General features: G+C 39.4%; 1 protein-coding gene across 2 annotated transcripts in view; it reads right to left on the bottom strand.

Moving 5' to 3' along the window:
- The window catches only part of LOC115795747 (phosphatase and actin regulator 1-like), a 56,993-nt gene that overhangs the window by 21,891 nt on the left and 17,972 nt on the right, over positions 1-17,130 (bottom strand). Inside the window, exons 1-2 of one of the 2 annotated variants that reach the window (XM_030751801.1) lie at positions 10,363-10,949; positions 7,563-7,727 (exon numbers count right to left, since the gene is read on the bottom strand). In XM_030751801.1, coding sequence (XP_030607661.1) covers positions 7,563-7,727; positions 10,363-10,642 — 445 coding nt within the window. In that variant the 5' untranslated portion in view covers positions 10,643-10,949. Of the gene's footprint in view, positions 1-7,562; positions 7,728-10,362; positions 10,950-17,130 lie in introns of those variants that run through there. The other variant, XM_030751802.1, reaches the window with a different exon arrangement.

Genomic DNA, 17,130 nt, shown 5'->3' with positions numbered 1-17,130 from the left:
CGTCGCCTCTCTGCTCTATCAGAAGTGTTCGGTGCCGCTACATACACAGAGCAGATTGATGAAAAAAAACAAAAAAAACACTGGCAGCCTGACCTCTCTTTTCCTTGTGCTTCAGTCACAGCACAGTACATTTAAAACAAACTGCTCAGAGTCCAAATCAGTATGGTCTATTATGAGCTTCTCTGTGACACCAGATGTTCATCGTCACTCCATACTTTACGGGCTTTCCAAAGCTTTTTGATCAGCCCTGAGCAACAAATTAGTTAAAGAGCTTTTTAACTAATTCGTTAAAACACGCCACGCAAATAATCACCACTGCAGCTGTAGAAAGTGGTAAACTGATTAGTAAAAGATGTTGTGAAATCAGAAAAGTTAATGCTAATGTTATTTCTGTATATCATTGGGACAGCAAATATCATTATCAAAAGAGTAGACCCAGAATCAACACAGAAGGATATTTTTCCAAAAATAACTGAAAGCAACTGAAAGATCTGCTTAATAAGACTAGGTGTTGCAATCCCTGACAATAATTTATATCACTTGCATTGAGTGGGGATAACTTTGATGATAATGACCATTTCATTTTGTTACCAACAGTACGACACATCATGAGTTGGGTACCCAGCCTCACTGAGTGTTTCTGCCTTTATCACAAGACACATTCAGCTGAGGCAGGCCCACCTCAGGCTGATCAGAGCTGGGTGTGTGTTGCATGATGGCTTTACGGTCATTGGCAACCAATACAGTTTCCTTTCATTTCAGCCAGATCCACTGACTGCTGCTTTCAGCAACAGTGCCTAAATTGCCTTCTGACGGACCTTCCTTCAGCAGCCTTGCAGTAGAGCTGGCTACAAAACATCTGCAGCCCACCTCCACTGAACCCATCTTCACCTTCCAGCCCTCAGCTGCCAAGTTAGCATACTGCATTTTTTTCTCCATTTTTTATATGCTTAGTCAATGGCCTCCTCCCATGGGACTGCCAACTCAATGATGAATAAACACTGGCAGGACTTAGAGCAGAGGACCAGATCAGGGCGCAGGTTGGTAATTGGATTTCGGATGGGAACGCGAGTCTCTGGTTTATGCTCACTCGCATTACCCGTAGGCAGTACAGCAGGCATAAGTCAGGATGTGATGGTCCACTGTTTCTACCCTTCCCGCATGAAAGATGACAGTTATAGGAAGGTGGTCTGGGCATTTGGGGGAGGTAATATTGGCCGATAGTCTCTTATGCTCTAATATTAAGGCCAAGCACCTCAATACTTGATTATGCCTCTAAACACATCTCCTGTTCCTCCTGATCCTCTCCACACAAGAGATGTAGGCTTGGTGGAGAGGAAAGCACACCGTATGTGGCTCTGACAGTGATCAAATATATAATAGATGTAGTAATTCTTAATGTAGCCCTTTAAGACCTATAATAGAACAAGTCCGCCAGTCCATAGCTTTACAGTTATACGTGTTGTAGTACCAGCTTGTGGAATATTTCAACTCACTATACATCAATAGAATCTTCAGAACCCTAATTATTATAGTATGTATGAAGGTAATCCACTGTAACTACATAAGTTAGCTAAAAAGTACACTAACCCACAAAGAAATTGAAAAATGTTTTCTGTATCCACATATTAAGCTAGATACAGAAATGCCATAGCTGTACATGCTAACGCACACGATAAAGCGCATGGAGTACGTTTTGTTGTTAGCGTGTTCTACACGATTTTTGCAAACCCATTAGAGTAAGGATACAGCGCGCTGGGACATGTTGAATGCAGGATACGTAAGTGTAAATCCTCTGGTTTTATATGCAAAAAGAATTATTGCTGTGTCTATGTGGTTGCAATTCTACTGGCATTTAAAAGCAGTTAGCAGTTGGGCTGGTCACAAGGGGTTAAAACAGGTCTGAATACTCTGGGATTTCTATCAGTCATCTGTTTGTTGAGTGACATCTGGCTAATGAGCATTCGTAAACCTTGCTGAACTCTTCAAATTGAATCAAAACTAAAATATTTGCACATTAGCAAGCAATTTCCATAAAACTCCCACAACCTACTTTAAGTTAGAGGTAACAACTGTACTGTGAAGTAATTAAATAAAAAAACAAAAACAGAAACATACATTACAATGTTAATATTTTTAGTCAAACTCTCATTACTGCCAGATATGATAATAAAAGATAAATTGATTTTATAATGTAAGGTCTCCTACACATTTCTGTTCTGTATCCATTACCTTTCTGCAGAACAAATGTTCCAATGACAAATCTCTAAAAGGCACAGCACCAAATCCTTGCCAGAGTGAGGAAACCTGGGGTTAAAGGTTGATACTACATCAGTTGATTCATCCAAAATGAACAGTAATTACTCTGAGCTTTATGACATAAGTGTTCTTCCATGGGATGCACACAGTTATGCAATACCATTAACTCAAAAGCCTTAATGAGGATATTATGTCTTCAGATTTGACAGGCAGTGAATGCTCACAAACCAAAAGTGGAAAATGAAAGTGGACACATGCGGAACGCTAGCCGAGCATGAAGTAAAGAGATGAAACTCTGGACAGTCTCGCAAAAAACATTCTGTTTAATATTTAACGAGCACATTATTAGTGTGCACGAAGTGGAATTTCATGTTCATTTCATCAGGAAGGTCCTAAGAGACACACACACACAAAAATACATTCTGTGAATAAAGAAGAAAAAACAAAAATGCAACTCACTCCAAATGCCCAACTTTGATACAGAGTGTTATTGACTTGGACACCAGAATAGTAAATCACCACTTGTCAGTTTGCAATAATGTCTATTATGTAAGTTTAGTGTGCAGCTGAGGTACTCAAGTTAAAAACATCAAACAGGCTGTCCTCTTATCACTACCAAAGGGTACAAGGCAAATCTCAGTGTATTAGAAGCTGCAACAGCCTTCAAAATCACCTTGAATGTCAACCAAGTTCTATTTTAGAAATCTACCATAGCCCAAGTGTTATCCTGGCCCAACACTCTAACCACTCAATCTGTACCAAGATGTGAAGATTAGACACTCATTGGGGAAACTCAGCTGAGAGCATAATAAATGAAACTGGCATATCTAAGTACAGCCTCTATTGATCTGAGAACACTACATTTAGTTTTTTTGAAAAAAAAAAAAAGTAAATTCCACTGCGAAGTGACCCAGATAGTCAGAACACATCCTACAAACCCTGAGGCACAGTAGCTTAAAGTGGAGGCTTTTACTGAGGCATTTCTCTCAGGCTGAGGCTCACAAAAAAAAACTGTAATAAAACTTTGATGGAGTCTTTTATCAATGAGGAACTCAAGCGTTAAAGCCCATGCATCAGAAACTTGGGTATGGCTAAAATAGACTAACACCTATAAAGGACACAACAGGTCTGCAATAGGTAATCAGCTTCTCCCTTCATACAGTATCCAATATGAAATATATCATTTATATCAAAAATTATTCGAACATTCAGCAAAAACAGTGCAATTGGATGACTGCTGTTCATAGGGAAATGTGCTAATTAGATTAAAAATAGACTCCCTGATAAAATCAGACGACCGCATGCGTGTTCTTTTGATAAATCTCTGCTTGCTGAGATCTCTTCCTGATAAAATCTGGCTGTGAAAATTCACCAAGCACAATAAGACAGCATGATAAGACATCCAACTGTCAGACGCTTCTTCACCCCTTCCTTCCTGAGGTAAAGAGTGCAGTCTCCCAGAGCTGGCCTTCATCTGCTTAATATCTCAATACATTCATAATCCTCCACTGTGCTCAGTGTCCAATTAACCATGACAACATCTTGCCTGCCAAGTGGCTGGTCTACTCCCTATTAATACAGAAGTCATAATCAACAGTAAGGTATGCACAGACAACTGCAGAGACAAAAGACAAACCAAAAAAAAAAGTGTTTAAGGCCAAGATTGGAGCAATGCAACTGTAACCACTGTGCATTTTTGCTGATTGCTTAAGCAACAGACAAAGTCAGTACCATTTCATAGATGAGGTGACATTTGTCCCTCTAAACACAGATTTAAATCACAACAAAATGCCAATTACAAGGTGACTGCGGTATCAATACTTATGACTGCAACAACAGAGTGGACATTTGAGCAGGTTAACATTTTTGCTAAAGCACTGTACCTAAAACTGAAAATAATAATAGTCAAGTGTCCTGTTAAAGCTCTGTAGTTACCAGCTCATACTGTAAGAAACAGTTTCATAACTACAACATCACTCAAAGTTTATGGACCCTTTGCACTGAAAGCAGTACGCCCTGCACTGAATCTGCACCATGTCATTTCTTGATCCCTCTCATAATCTTTATGTGCACTGCGTGCCCACTCCCCACCATTCTTTGTTTCAACTCATGTGAGTGTACGTCCATGTGAAAAAGAAAGTTTTCACATGACTCTATGCAGTCCTGTGAAAAACTAAGCACACTCCATGATTCACTAGCCTGTATAACCACCTTTAGCAGCAATAAGTTGAAGTAATTGTTTTCTATCTGACTTTATCAGGTTCTCATTTCATTGTGGGGGAAATTTTAGCCCACTTTGAAGCCCTTTGTTTATGCACAGCTCTCTTTAGAATCAGGTTAAGATCTGGACTTTGACTAGGCCATTCCAACTCCTTTGTTCTGTTTTCTTCTATTCTGTTGTAGATTTACTGACCCAATTTCAGCCAAGCTTTATCTGTCGGACAGATGGCCTCACACTTGGCTTTAGAAGTTTTTGGTATACAGACAAGTTCTTGGTCAACTCAGTGACTGCAAGGTGCCCAGGTCCTGAGGCTGCAAAACAAATCCAAATCGGCACCTCTCCACCACCGTGCTTAACAGCTGATGTGACGTGTTAGTGCTGATATGCTGTGTTTGGTGTTCACCAAACATGGCACTGTGCGTTATGGCCAAACATCTCCACTTCAGTCTCATCTGTCCACAGCACATTGTTCCAGAAGTCATGTGGTTTGTTCAAATGCAACTTTGCAAACCTAAGCTGTGCTGCCATGTTCTTTTTAGATAGATGGGGCTTTCTCCTGCAACTCTTTCTCCAAACCAGCCATATTTATTCAGTCTTTTTCTAATTGTACCATCATGAACTTTAGTATTTAACATGGTAACTGTGGCCAGTAGAGTCTGAGATGTAGCTCTCAGTTTTTTATTTATTTATTTAGCATTGCACAGCCTGACCTTGGGGTGAATTTGCTGGAACATCCACTCCTAGGAAGATTGTGGCATTGTGTTAACGCACAGCTGAATGCTCCAGTCCTACAAACCACCAAAGTGTCTGTTTTTATAGAGGTGCTCACACATACTGAGGATCAGTTAATCAAGGGCATTTGATGAGCAGCACCTGGCTGCTCATCAAATGCCCTCTTAATTCCTATGGATGCAAAAAGGGTGTTCTTAACTTCTCATAGGACTGCATGAAGTCTTATAACCCCACCCCCACCATAACTATATAGCTGTATTTTACAGTCATCCACATGTTGAACAGTTAAGTTCAACACATGGATGGGAAGCAGCAAACCGTTCATGTGCAGTGCAAGCCATAGGAAATGATAGGTTTCAGAGCATAGTGGTGCCATTGTCATGCTGTATGTGAAGAGGCCTTAAGGTTTCACCAAGAACATGTTACCTTTTCTAAATAAAACTCTTTTTTTTTTTTCATTGAATGACTTGTAAAGTGAGGAGGAATTACAGTCAATGCACTGGAAAACTGTATTTGTATTATTACTTTGCTTTTTATGCGAATGAATACTTTTTTCGTTCAACTTCTTTTTTTGCTCAATGGAAAAAACATCTCTTTTCAGTAATCTCAACGTTCCTCTGCACCATACGGTTACCCTGCTTTCCTCAAGCTTAGCAGGATTCACGTGAAGTGATTAAACTGGTATTTTCTTTATAGGAAAAAAATACCAGTTGATTGCTTCTTTTCTAAATACTTCTTGCATAGTTTAGAGCTTACTGCCAATTCTCTGACAATGAGACTGATGTTTTGTGGACACCAAACGGCTGATGTTAAATTGGCTTTTTAACGCAAGTTTATGAGTCAGGCAACACACTGGAACACTGGAGTCATGAATGCAGTCATTAAAAAATCCTTCATGAGTCATGGTTTATAATTCCCTTCAACATTAATGTTAACATGTAAACACTTCTAATTACTTTAATAAAAATCAAGTGTGTTTTTTCAATAACAAGGACATTTCCAGTGACCCTGTGAATTTTCTTAGAAGTTCTCTCGCCACAGTTAAAAAAACCCTGTGCCAGTTCCTGTCATTCCAATTTATTGCACAATTGCACGCTTGTGGCTTCAATTCTATCACTGCCTGCTGCAGAGGCTGTAGGCCACATTCCACTTATTTGGGACTTTCAGCATTGGGTTCACACTAAAATGGATGAGACAGAGCGGTGGTCTCTCTGTGGCCAGAGTGCCTGCCTGAGCATCGAAGTCTCCCATGATACTACGTGCCACCTGTAACTTAACAAGGCAATCCAGAGAGATATGGCAGCTCAAAAATGGCCATCAAAAAAGGATTGAATGGAACAATAGCAGCAACAGAATTATTTGGGGACAGAAGCATTATGCATACAAAACAAGTGGATGACAAAAGCAATGAAAAGAGTTGTTTCTCTCAGCTCCACTCAGCATTACCATCATTGAAACAGAAATCATCTTTTGTTGGCTCAGCTTTTGATTACTGTCCTTAACCACAACAAAGTAGATGCTATTAACAAAGGGCTGACATGACTGTACCAATGAACAGACAGAATGTCCATGGTTGCATTATCGAGTACTGACTGCAAAAATACAGTTTAAAAGAGAAAGTGCCAAACAGCTCATAGGCAGCATCGGTTAAAATAAATAAAAATAAAATCAAGCACATATCCTGTGCTTCTGACAAACAATGGAAATGGCAAAAAGATGTTACAATAATTCTTCTGATTAAAACCATCAAGACTCAAACAACAGCCAAAGAAACCATGAGCAAACCCGACAGAGACTGAATCATTTGCCAAGCTCACACCAGAAAATGTTAATTGAATAATGTTACTAAATGAGAACATCCTGTCCCGTTCACACTGGATTTAGCTCCCTGTGCAAATGATCGTTGTCTATAAAAGCAGGAACTCTTCTCGTAGCCTGTGAGATACAGTCTGACAAAGTGCCTCCTCCTTTCCAAGAGGCTGACAGAAGAATTCAGGATGTGTCAGTCGAGGAAAATAAATACAGCCGCATCTGAAGAGACCATGTCCTTCACTCGCCCCTGACAGCACTGGGATGAAAGATCAAAGGAACTCTAAAGAGACCTCAAAACATGAAACTCCAGTGCTACACTGAATCAATTTGCTGCATTGTGACTCACCCGGGAGACCTAAAAATATAATCAATTTTTCTTTTGACCAAAGGATATGCATTGATTTTTTTTTTTTTTTTCCAAACCACACAGGGAACCGTCTTTACAAGTACCAAATTATACTTGTGTCACTATTATGTGTGTGCATTTTGGTTTTTTTAACACTCGTATTAAAATAAATTATGAAAAGCTGTCACGTACCAGCAGATGTCTGCTTGAACTTCTCGCTCTTCTTCTTTCTCCATTTCCAGGGTTTGAGGAGCCGCCCCAGAGTTGCAAACTTGCTCCGGCGACGGATGGGTGGAGTGTGGGTACCAGAGACCAAGGACTCAGAGCGCATGGCGGCCAACCTCTCTACTTCCTCTGCTGTAAAGAGAGGGATGGATGGGGATAGATTCAATTTAGGTGAAGACACAGAGGAGGTGATACTCTGGGATGCTCTCATGGAGGAGAACTAAAGGCAGCCAACACTTTTTTTAAAAATATCCAAGCAGAAATAATCTGTGCCAAGTGGCCTCCCGAATTCGGCAGTAACTGGATGAGGCTGAACAAGAACATAAACAAACCTGCATATCACATGGCATTATGCAGGATTTGCTCTGGGTCTAAACAATTTGAGGCTGCAGACTGACTGACGAGCACCTCATTAAGAGGAATATTTCTGCTTTTCATTAAATATTTACCAGGCCCAGCCCTTTAATCTTTTAAGTACTGTTTGACTTCAAAAGCAAAGAATGTTAAGTAATTTGTTCAAACATGAAATATTACACGAAAAAATAGCTGCAAATGCAAACGGCTGCAAACAGCAGTTAAAATTTGACACCGAGGCGAGCAAACTATGGGAAAGTTGGCTGTTTGATCAGAATACAAAAGGCAAATAATTATAAAGGGGGTTCAAGCTGAAAATCTGACTTAAACAAACTTGGCAGCTTGTGAGATTAAAAAAAGAAGAATTATGCCATCATATGCTCTTTGGTCTCCTTACTTCAAAACTTAATCTTTAAACTTAGTCTCTTTATTTAGTCAAAAAAAAAAAAAAATCACCTGAATAATAAAATATCCCAAAAGCAACAATCTTGTGAGACCAGCAAATTAGTCGAGACCATGTGTGTTTTTAAAGTGCATTTTATCCACAGTAGCTTCTTAGCAGCCACTGGGTTCCATTCATATCCATACTTTTAAGATCAGCTCACCTCGGACGTTTAATTAATCATCTCTGCATTTATTATTGCCAAAATACATCATTACTGCATGATAAATGTGCAGACCTTTCAAATCAATTCGCACATGCACCCATACAGAAACTACAGAATCTTGCAGTGAGAACAATGAAGACATAATGCTTTAAAAAAAATACTTTAACAACAATAAACACAGACTTTTTTATTATAATGAATAGGCTCACATGGGAAAGTCTTAAAACTCTCTGAAATCTCTTGGCACTCTAGATGTTTGGAAGCTATTAAAGATTTTATCTTCATATGTCACATGCAAAAAAAAGTGTTAAAAGAGCCTGGATGCACGAGGTGACCCTCCAGCACATCGTGTCATGTCTGTCATCCCGTTGCATCAGATCATCACCCATGACATGCAGTCAGACACGGGGGTGTTTATTCTATTATTATTTTAAAGTAATTGCATCAACACAGACACAACACTTAATGGGACAGCCACCTCTCTGGGGCAGTGGCACAGTAAATAAATGTGGAAACAATGCAGTGCTGAATTCAGTCCCACGGACCATTACTTGAATGCCCTGGTGCATCCGAGCCAACCGGCTTGGGAATCCTGCCACCGCAGCACTCTATAAATAACCCTACAGTCAGTATTAACTGAATCCAGGAGAGATGATTCAAATGATTTCATTAGAGGTGTAAAGGGCAGATAAAGACAGGAAGACAACAGCTCTAAATCGAGTAAAATCCAAAAGCCAAGTAAGGAGCTGCTGCACTGTATGAGAGAGAGACAGTAATGACTCAGTATTAGCAACTTCAGTTCTTAGAACATTGCTTCATAACACTAAACACTTCTTAGTAAGCACCAAAATCTTTACTGTGAAAAGAAGCATGGCTTTGATTTTTTTTTTAATGCACTCAACAGGAACCACAATAAAACACCAATGTGATTTAGGCCCCTCCTGTGAAGACACCTTATTAGCTCCCCACAGGGGTGGGTGTGTGTGCATGTTGAAAAGCCTGCTGATCCCCAAATACTGAGTTTACTACCCAATCGATTTGTTTGTTTCTTTTTTTTCTTTCTTTCTTTTAATGTTATTGTGCTGAACAATCTCCAAGCAGTAAACACAGAATCAACGTCTGTACTTTAAATGCGTACTGCTGCAATTACAACCTTGAGAAAAAACATAGACTCTGCAAAGTGAAGGAGAAAATAAGGAAACCCTGTTCCAAGTGTCCAATTCAGTGTCATTTTCTTCTTCTTCTTCACATCAGACTGAACGCACGTCAGATCGCATATAACCTACATTCTCCAGCACTGGAATACGAGCAACTGATGGTTTTAATTAACAACACTTTTTTGCATGCCAAGATGGCTGAGTGATGATGTAATGACAACTAAATGAAAAAAAGGCTTTGTGCAAACAGACTGCACAGCTCTCCATGCGATAGGCTACTAATAACATCTAATGATAATAAAAGATGCGGCGTATTTTTGTGGCCAACCGACAATTAACAGTTCAAAATTATGATGAGCCCAACCCTGTAAGAAGTTCAGATCCAGTCAGAGGCAGTTTCCACAGCAGCAACAGTGAATCACTCTCTTTCAGTGGTGTCATTTCAATGCACATCGACACACTAAAATAATACAGTCTACCCCTGAAGGAAAAAGACACGCGCAGAAAACTGTATCTTCACACAGCCTGGTTATCAAACGCGCACGCAAAGCCCAGAAGCAATGTAGCCATCTTCAGAGGTGTGCATCCTGGATGGTAACACCGCAAGCCTACTATGGGCGAAACCACACAAGGTTTGAGCCTACTCACCGTCCTGTGTGTCGTTCCCACGGCTGCAGTTGCTGCAAATGTGCTTTATCTCTTTCCCGATGTGACAGTGGATCGTAAAAGGCATGTTGTTGTTGTTGTGCGGATGCTGGCCGTGCCCCTTCTTGTTGTTCAGAGACATTATTTTGACCAAGCTGAACGCCTTTTTCTTAGGTTTCTCCACCGCCACGGGTGCGTTTTCTCGGCATCCTGTGGTAAACCAAGTGCCGTGCATGATGGTGGGCGCGGGATCCACCGTCGGGTAATTGGCCGTTCTGAACATCGGGGAGCGAAAACGGAGCAGCGCGTTAGCGCGCGGCGTTACTACGTTGTGGGTTTAAATTAAAGGGCCATCGATTGAGTCCTAACTGACCTACAATAGAGGCTTCTAAGTATTTCGTCGCTTCTCCCTTCGGTAATCCCACACCTTTACCTGAGAGCCCGAAATGTGCAGCCTACTTGCTTGCGCAACGCAAAAAGTCGCTCCTGCTGAGGGGGAAAATTAAGGACAAGAAAAGCTCTGCTGCCAAATCCAAGAGAGCTAATAATAAAATCGAGGGTGAATAGCAGTGACTACCTATCCCTCACAGAGCTGCAGACTGCAGTCGGTTGTGGCTAATCCACGATTAGAGGAGCTGAGGAGTGAGTGCCTGTGATTGGCTGCACGGTGCGCGCTTCTAATAGGCCAGCGTGGACGCAGGAAAAGTTGCTCCAGCATCCACGGGATCACAAGTAACTGTGTTTTCTAGTGAGCTGCTTAATATGACAGACAATGCTATTTGAAAAACCACAACACCAACTAAGTAACACACCTATTATTCACAAAACAGTTTTTGTGTTATCTTTTGGATGTAATGGACATGTTGATTTCATATTAAGAAGAGATCAGACATATTCAGTTCAAATATTATTAGAATTCCAGAGTTAAGAGAAAACAAACTGAAAGGAGTTGAAGGAAATGGATGGTAATGGCTCCAAACACTAAGATGAATACTTTGCAAAGGGAATAAAAAAGTGGAAGTGAACGTTAGACACACTGCCAGGTTCTAAAGTGTGACAGCAATAAGAACAATGCTACTGATTTCCTTGGGCAAATCACTGCACAACTATGGAGAACCATGTGAAATATGACAATATATATATATATATATATATATATATATATATATATATATATATATATATATATATATATATATATATATATATATATATATATATATATATATATATATATATTAGGGGTGGGACTCGATTCAAAAAATTAATCGAATTAATTACAAGCTTTGTAATTAATTAATCGAAATTAATCGCATTTTAATCGCATTTCAATATTTAACATGATAAATATTAATTTAAGTTTGGTTGATGAATAAAGCAATATACATAAGCTTAAACTTCAAAATCTTGTTTATTTTCCCACCAGTCTACTACACAGACCAACAAAGGGTGGAAGTGCTCATGTGATGAGCAAACTCCTGAAATTAAAGTTAAGCATCATAACTGGATGGTTTTATTCAACATTAATGTCTCACTTGTTATAGTTGGAAATTAATCATTAGCTCAGCTGTATTCCTTGATGTTGAAATGTGTTACGCTTGTTTTAACAGCTTATTTTGAATTAAAGATTTAAAATTAAACCACAAAAAGGAGAAAAAGTTCATTCTCCGTTTAACCAGCTGCTTTTACACAGCTGTGCTTCACACTCACGGTTGCTAGGCGACATGAGCTACGCAGAGGTGACGGCAGGTGACGCGTTAAAGTCCCAGCCCTAATATATATATATATATATATATATATATATATATATATATATATATATATATATATATATATATATATATATATATATATATATACTGTAGATGATGTCATCAAATTAAACAGCTGACTGCATTAAGAGCCCCTGAAATCATTCAGCTGTATACAGCATGAAACAATGGAACACAAGAGACCATGGCCTGAACAGCAGTTTAAAGGTGCTTCCTTCACATCCATCCATGCACTTGCTGATTATAAGGTCCAAACATGGAGAGAAAGAGCTTTGGAAATTCAAGTTTATTTGAAGGGCAGCAAAGATGAATGCAGACACCCCCCCCCCCCCCCCCCCCCCCACACACACACACACACACACACACACACTCTCCTATCTTAAGCATAATACAAGACAAGCACTGAGAGGTCAAATCAAAGAAACAAACAAACAAAGGGAGTTTAATCAGTGATCTGAAAGCACAATGAGGGAGCTCAGCCTAAAGAAAGAGAGACATTAGATCCCCTTTCTTCTAATTACAAATTCCAAATAGCTGCTCGCTTGATCCCCGAAATTACTGTTCACATTCTGGGATAATTGATAGTATTAATGGGCAGTTAAAAAGCCTTTAATTGTGGAAAAGATAAAGGGACCCCATGGCATTTCCAAACATGTTTCAGAGCAGTGAAGGGTTGTGAAGCTGGGGTGGGAGGTGGGGAATATCTTTGATGTTCCTCAATGAGTTGCAGCTTATTTCACTGACATCAAAGCACTCTCTGAAATGAGGGACACAGTCACGCAGATTTACTCACACCACGGTGCAATGCAGTAGTTGCTCTCAGTTGCCTTTCTTTGGTGCAAAGTTTCTTGCACTGATATGTGTTATAAACTTCAGGAAGCTGAGAAGCAGGGGGTTATTTTTATGTACAAAACATTTTGCAACAAAGAGTCAGGGTTTAGCAGATAAAAAAGGGAGAAAATGATCTTCCTTACTACGCGGGGAAGATAACACTGCGCCAAAGTGTGACTCTGTACTGTACATGCGTGCTCGCGACAGAACAAGGAGCAACAGCTTTGAAAGACTCAAGAAACCTGTGTTGTTTTCTTCCTGTGCCGCCGTGATAACAGCACTCACTCTGTTTACTGCCACCCATCCAAATAATTCTGCTAGGAGAACACAAAATGCGCTTAAATCAACAGCGATGTGTGCCAAGACTCATCACATACTAGCCTATGTAATTAAGGCTCAGTTTTTTTATAGGTTAGTTTTGTAAGAATCAAATCAAAGGCAGACCATATGTTGGCTGCAAGGAAGAATGATCACATGTGCCAGTGTTGTTATGTAACTACTGTGATAGGCAGTGTCGGGCAGGGCTTCACATCACTCAGTTTTAATCAGCTGACCACAGTTCATGCCTTTTGTGAGGGGGGAAAATATTGTCTTTTTGCAGCCACCTTTCAACCATGGAGATTAGTTTTTGTTGTTCAAATTTTGAATTTTTTTTTTTTCACTTATTTAATCTCACGTTCATTGTGATAGCTCTAGTTATGGATCTCAGTTTTACATGGGATCTATAGTGGCATTAAACTAACTGTGACTTATTCATGCAGAACTACATTAGTGTTAGCAGTGGCATTAGATTAAAAATGACATGCCACCTCACTCACTCGTCATTTCTTTAAAGGAAGCCTGCACAGAAACAATCCCATAGGATTTTTTTTTTTTTTCCCCGGAAATTTGGGTTCCATGTAATTCAGCATAAATTCCTGGGATTACTGCAGGTCTTGAAAGAAACAGACTTTCATGCAGATGACAACACTTGTCACAAACTTTTACAATAAACTTCAACTGTCAGAGCGAGCTCAGGCACAGCTGCTAAGACGTGTCTGCCAGTCTTCTCTGACTCACGCTCCCTCTGATAGAAATGCTGGCTCATGGCACTGTTGCCAAGAAGTTTCCGTAAATGTGAGCTATGTGCCTTGTTTCCAAAAAAAACAAAAGCAAAAAAAAAAAAAAAAAAACTTGCGAGGCTGTGTAAAGTGTAAATAAAAACAGAAAGCAGTGCTTTGCAAATCACTTACACTCTGTTTATAACTGACAAAGCAAAGTACAAATCCAGCATATCAGATGTTTCAGCTGAAAAATGTTGGAGCATTTTTATTTTTTTTTTGGAAGAATATAAGCTCATTTTGAATTTATTGCCAGCAACACTTAAACAAAAAGTTGTAACAGTAGCTACCAAACACGAGAAAAATTTCGTAATTCTAAAAAGCAATAACAAAAACACACGGTGGAACATATCACAACAAATTGTGTTGTTTATGAAGATGATTTGGTGTATCGAACATTCCAGACTGTTGAATCTTTCAGAAGCAAAGAAGGCAAATAATCCAAAGGTTTAACAATATCACTTTTTGAAAGTGAAATTGCAAAGAAGTTGGGAGATTTCATCATTATTCTGTTTTGTTGTGTCACACTGAGTGAGTGTTTTTTGTCAGTGTGTGAAACTGTACTGCAGCAAATTCCTATCAATAATGTCAAAATGGCAATAAAGTATTGAACTTGATCTATGGCATATTCTCAGCAAAAGATTCAGAAATCCCAGAGCCATCTTTGTAGGCACTGTGCAAACATGTTGAGCTGCTCCTCATTTCTTTATGTTTTGATAGAAAAATGGCTAATATGTGGAGTGATGTGTGCAAACATACAAGGAAATACATTATATACGCAAAAACAGTTTGTACAATTCTAACAATCTTGAAGTCAGTATTCGGTGTGACCACCTTTATTCTTCAGAACAGCCTTAACTCTCTGAGGCAGCTTTCTTTTAATTTCTTTAAGTAGTCTTCAGGAATAGTTCTCCAGGCTTCTTGAAGGACATTCAAAGCGCTTCTTTGGATGATGGCTGCCTTTTGTTCCATTCTCTGTCAAGATGATCCCACACTGCTTCAGTAATTTTGAGGTCCGAGCTCTGGGGAGGACAATCCATGACATATAGTCTTCATTGTGTGTTTTTCTATCCAGGTATGCTTTAATTGCATTGGCAGTGTGTTTGGGATCATTGTCATGCTGTAAAATGATGCCGTTGCTAATCAGATGCTTTCCAGATGGCATTGCATAGTGGATCAAAATTTCATATTTTTCTGCATTCATAATTCCCTCAGTTTTGACAAGATCTTCAACACCGCTGGTTGAAATGCAGCCCCAAACCACAACAGAGCCTCCACTGTGTTTTACAGATGGTTGTAAACACGCACTGTCGTACCTCTCTCCTAAACTCCTCTGTACATGCCGATGATGATTTGTACACAGATTTTTTTTGATTTGGATTCATCACTCCATCACTCCTGTTGGCTCTGATTTTAAGTCAGCCTTTTCTGCCCATTTCCTTTCCTTATGAATGGCTTCTTGAGATCATTTCTGACGAGGCTTCGGTGAATAATAGATGGATCAACTGAAGGGCCAGATGCATCCCTCAGGTCTTCTGTCAGGTCTTTGCTGGATTCTTTTTTCCTGTTTCTTAGGACGTGACTTTCAGATACTGTTAATCTGCTGTAGATGGTATTTAAGGCCTGCTCCTTCTTCTTTTGTCCAGTTTACTCAGAATTTGCTGAGATATGAAAAGTGTTCAGCTAATAGCTATTTGGTAATCACCTTGTTAGTGCAAAAATACTATATTAAGTTTCTCAAACTGTTATCTTTGGCATTTTTTTTTAAAGATCCAGCTAATGAAAGGGGAACACATGATGTGCTTTTGCAACAGGCTGCTGGTAACTAAGTGCCTAAAGATACAACTTAAAATCGGTTTGAAGTTGTCTGTTTTGTGGAGACAAAACACTGAGGTAGGTGCCATTTTTATGCTCAAATAATTCATAGGTTAGTGTTTAACGGTTCAATAAACACACACACACACACACACACACACACACACACACACACACACACACACACACACACACACACACACACACACACACACACACACAAAAACATTCCTCTGGTCATAAGTGACGATGCAGCACAAAGGTAAACATGCCCCAAACTTTTTTGAACCATATTGCTGGTACTGATTTCACATTAATAACTTAATTTCTCATTTTCAGCATGTAATTGAGCAAAAATACTGCATTGTTGTAGTTTTTGAATTTAATATAGGGTTAATTAATGTGCAAATCATTGCATTCTGTTTTTATTTACACATCCTAACATTTCTGGGGTTTTTTTGTTTTGTTTTTTTTTGTGGAAAGGGCATTTCCACAACCGTTTTTCCTTATTTCAGAGTTTTGTGACTCTCTTTATTTCATATTTTGGATTCTGGTTCAAACTGGTTTCCATGGCTGTTGTGCAGATTTTAGGCTAAACAATCTTACAACTTCCGACTGAGCAGCCTGTCACTACAAATCTGCTGTTCCCATTCTCTGCGTATCTCTCTGTCTCTTCCCATCTGTCATTCTCTCGCTGCATTATTATCTGCCTCGCTCACTCACTCACATTTCCTTGACACAATCGAAAAGATAAAAGTGGTAAAAGTGCACCGCTTTGCCTTTTGCACATTCTTTTTTTTTTGCCATGGGGGAAATGTGAATAATTTTATGCAATTGAAACTCAACTCTTTTATGAAGTTCTTGGCTCCACCTTCAAAATTAAGCCTTATCTTCTTTCTTGCAGGCAACAGAGTAATGTGACATGATTATGTAAAAGTCCAAAGACTGCAACACGTGTGAAACAATGTTGAAACATGGACACAGAGAGAGCAACTTGACAAAGAAATGCGATATGCAACACAGGCACGTGTTATTTTGTTTTTGTAATAATTGCACAGATCAGCAGCTTCCCTTCTTGAGATTTAAAGCCACTGTGAATATTAACCATCTCAGCCACTTAAGCCAACAGACGTGTTCATACAGGACTGTCACTAAGTGTTGGGGATTGTGATAAGATGCTTGTCACTACACTCCAGTAAACTGTAGATGACTGCTCACTTCTCATCTCTGTTATATTTCACTCCATGCATCCC

This window comes from Archocentrus centrarchus, chromosome 17 (genome assembly GCF_007364275.1).
Source record: "Archocentrus centrarchus isolate MPI-CPG fArcCen1 chromosome 17, fArcCen1, whole genome shotgun sequence".
In the NCBI taxonomy this organism is placed as follows: Eukaryota; Metazoa; Chordata; class Actinopteri; order Cichliformes; family Cichlidae; genus Archocentrus; species Archocentrus centrarchus.
Note: the sequence above shows the minus strand (reverse complement) of the source record. Positions and strands in the feature narration are given on the sequence as shown.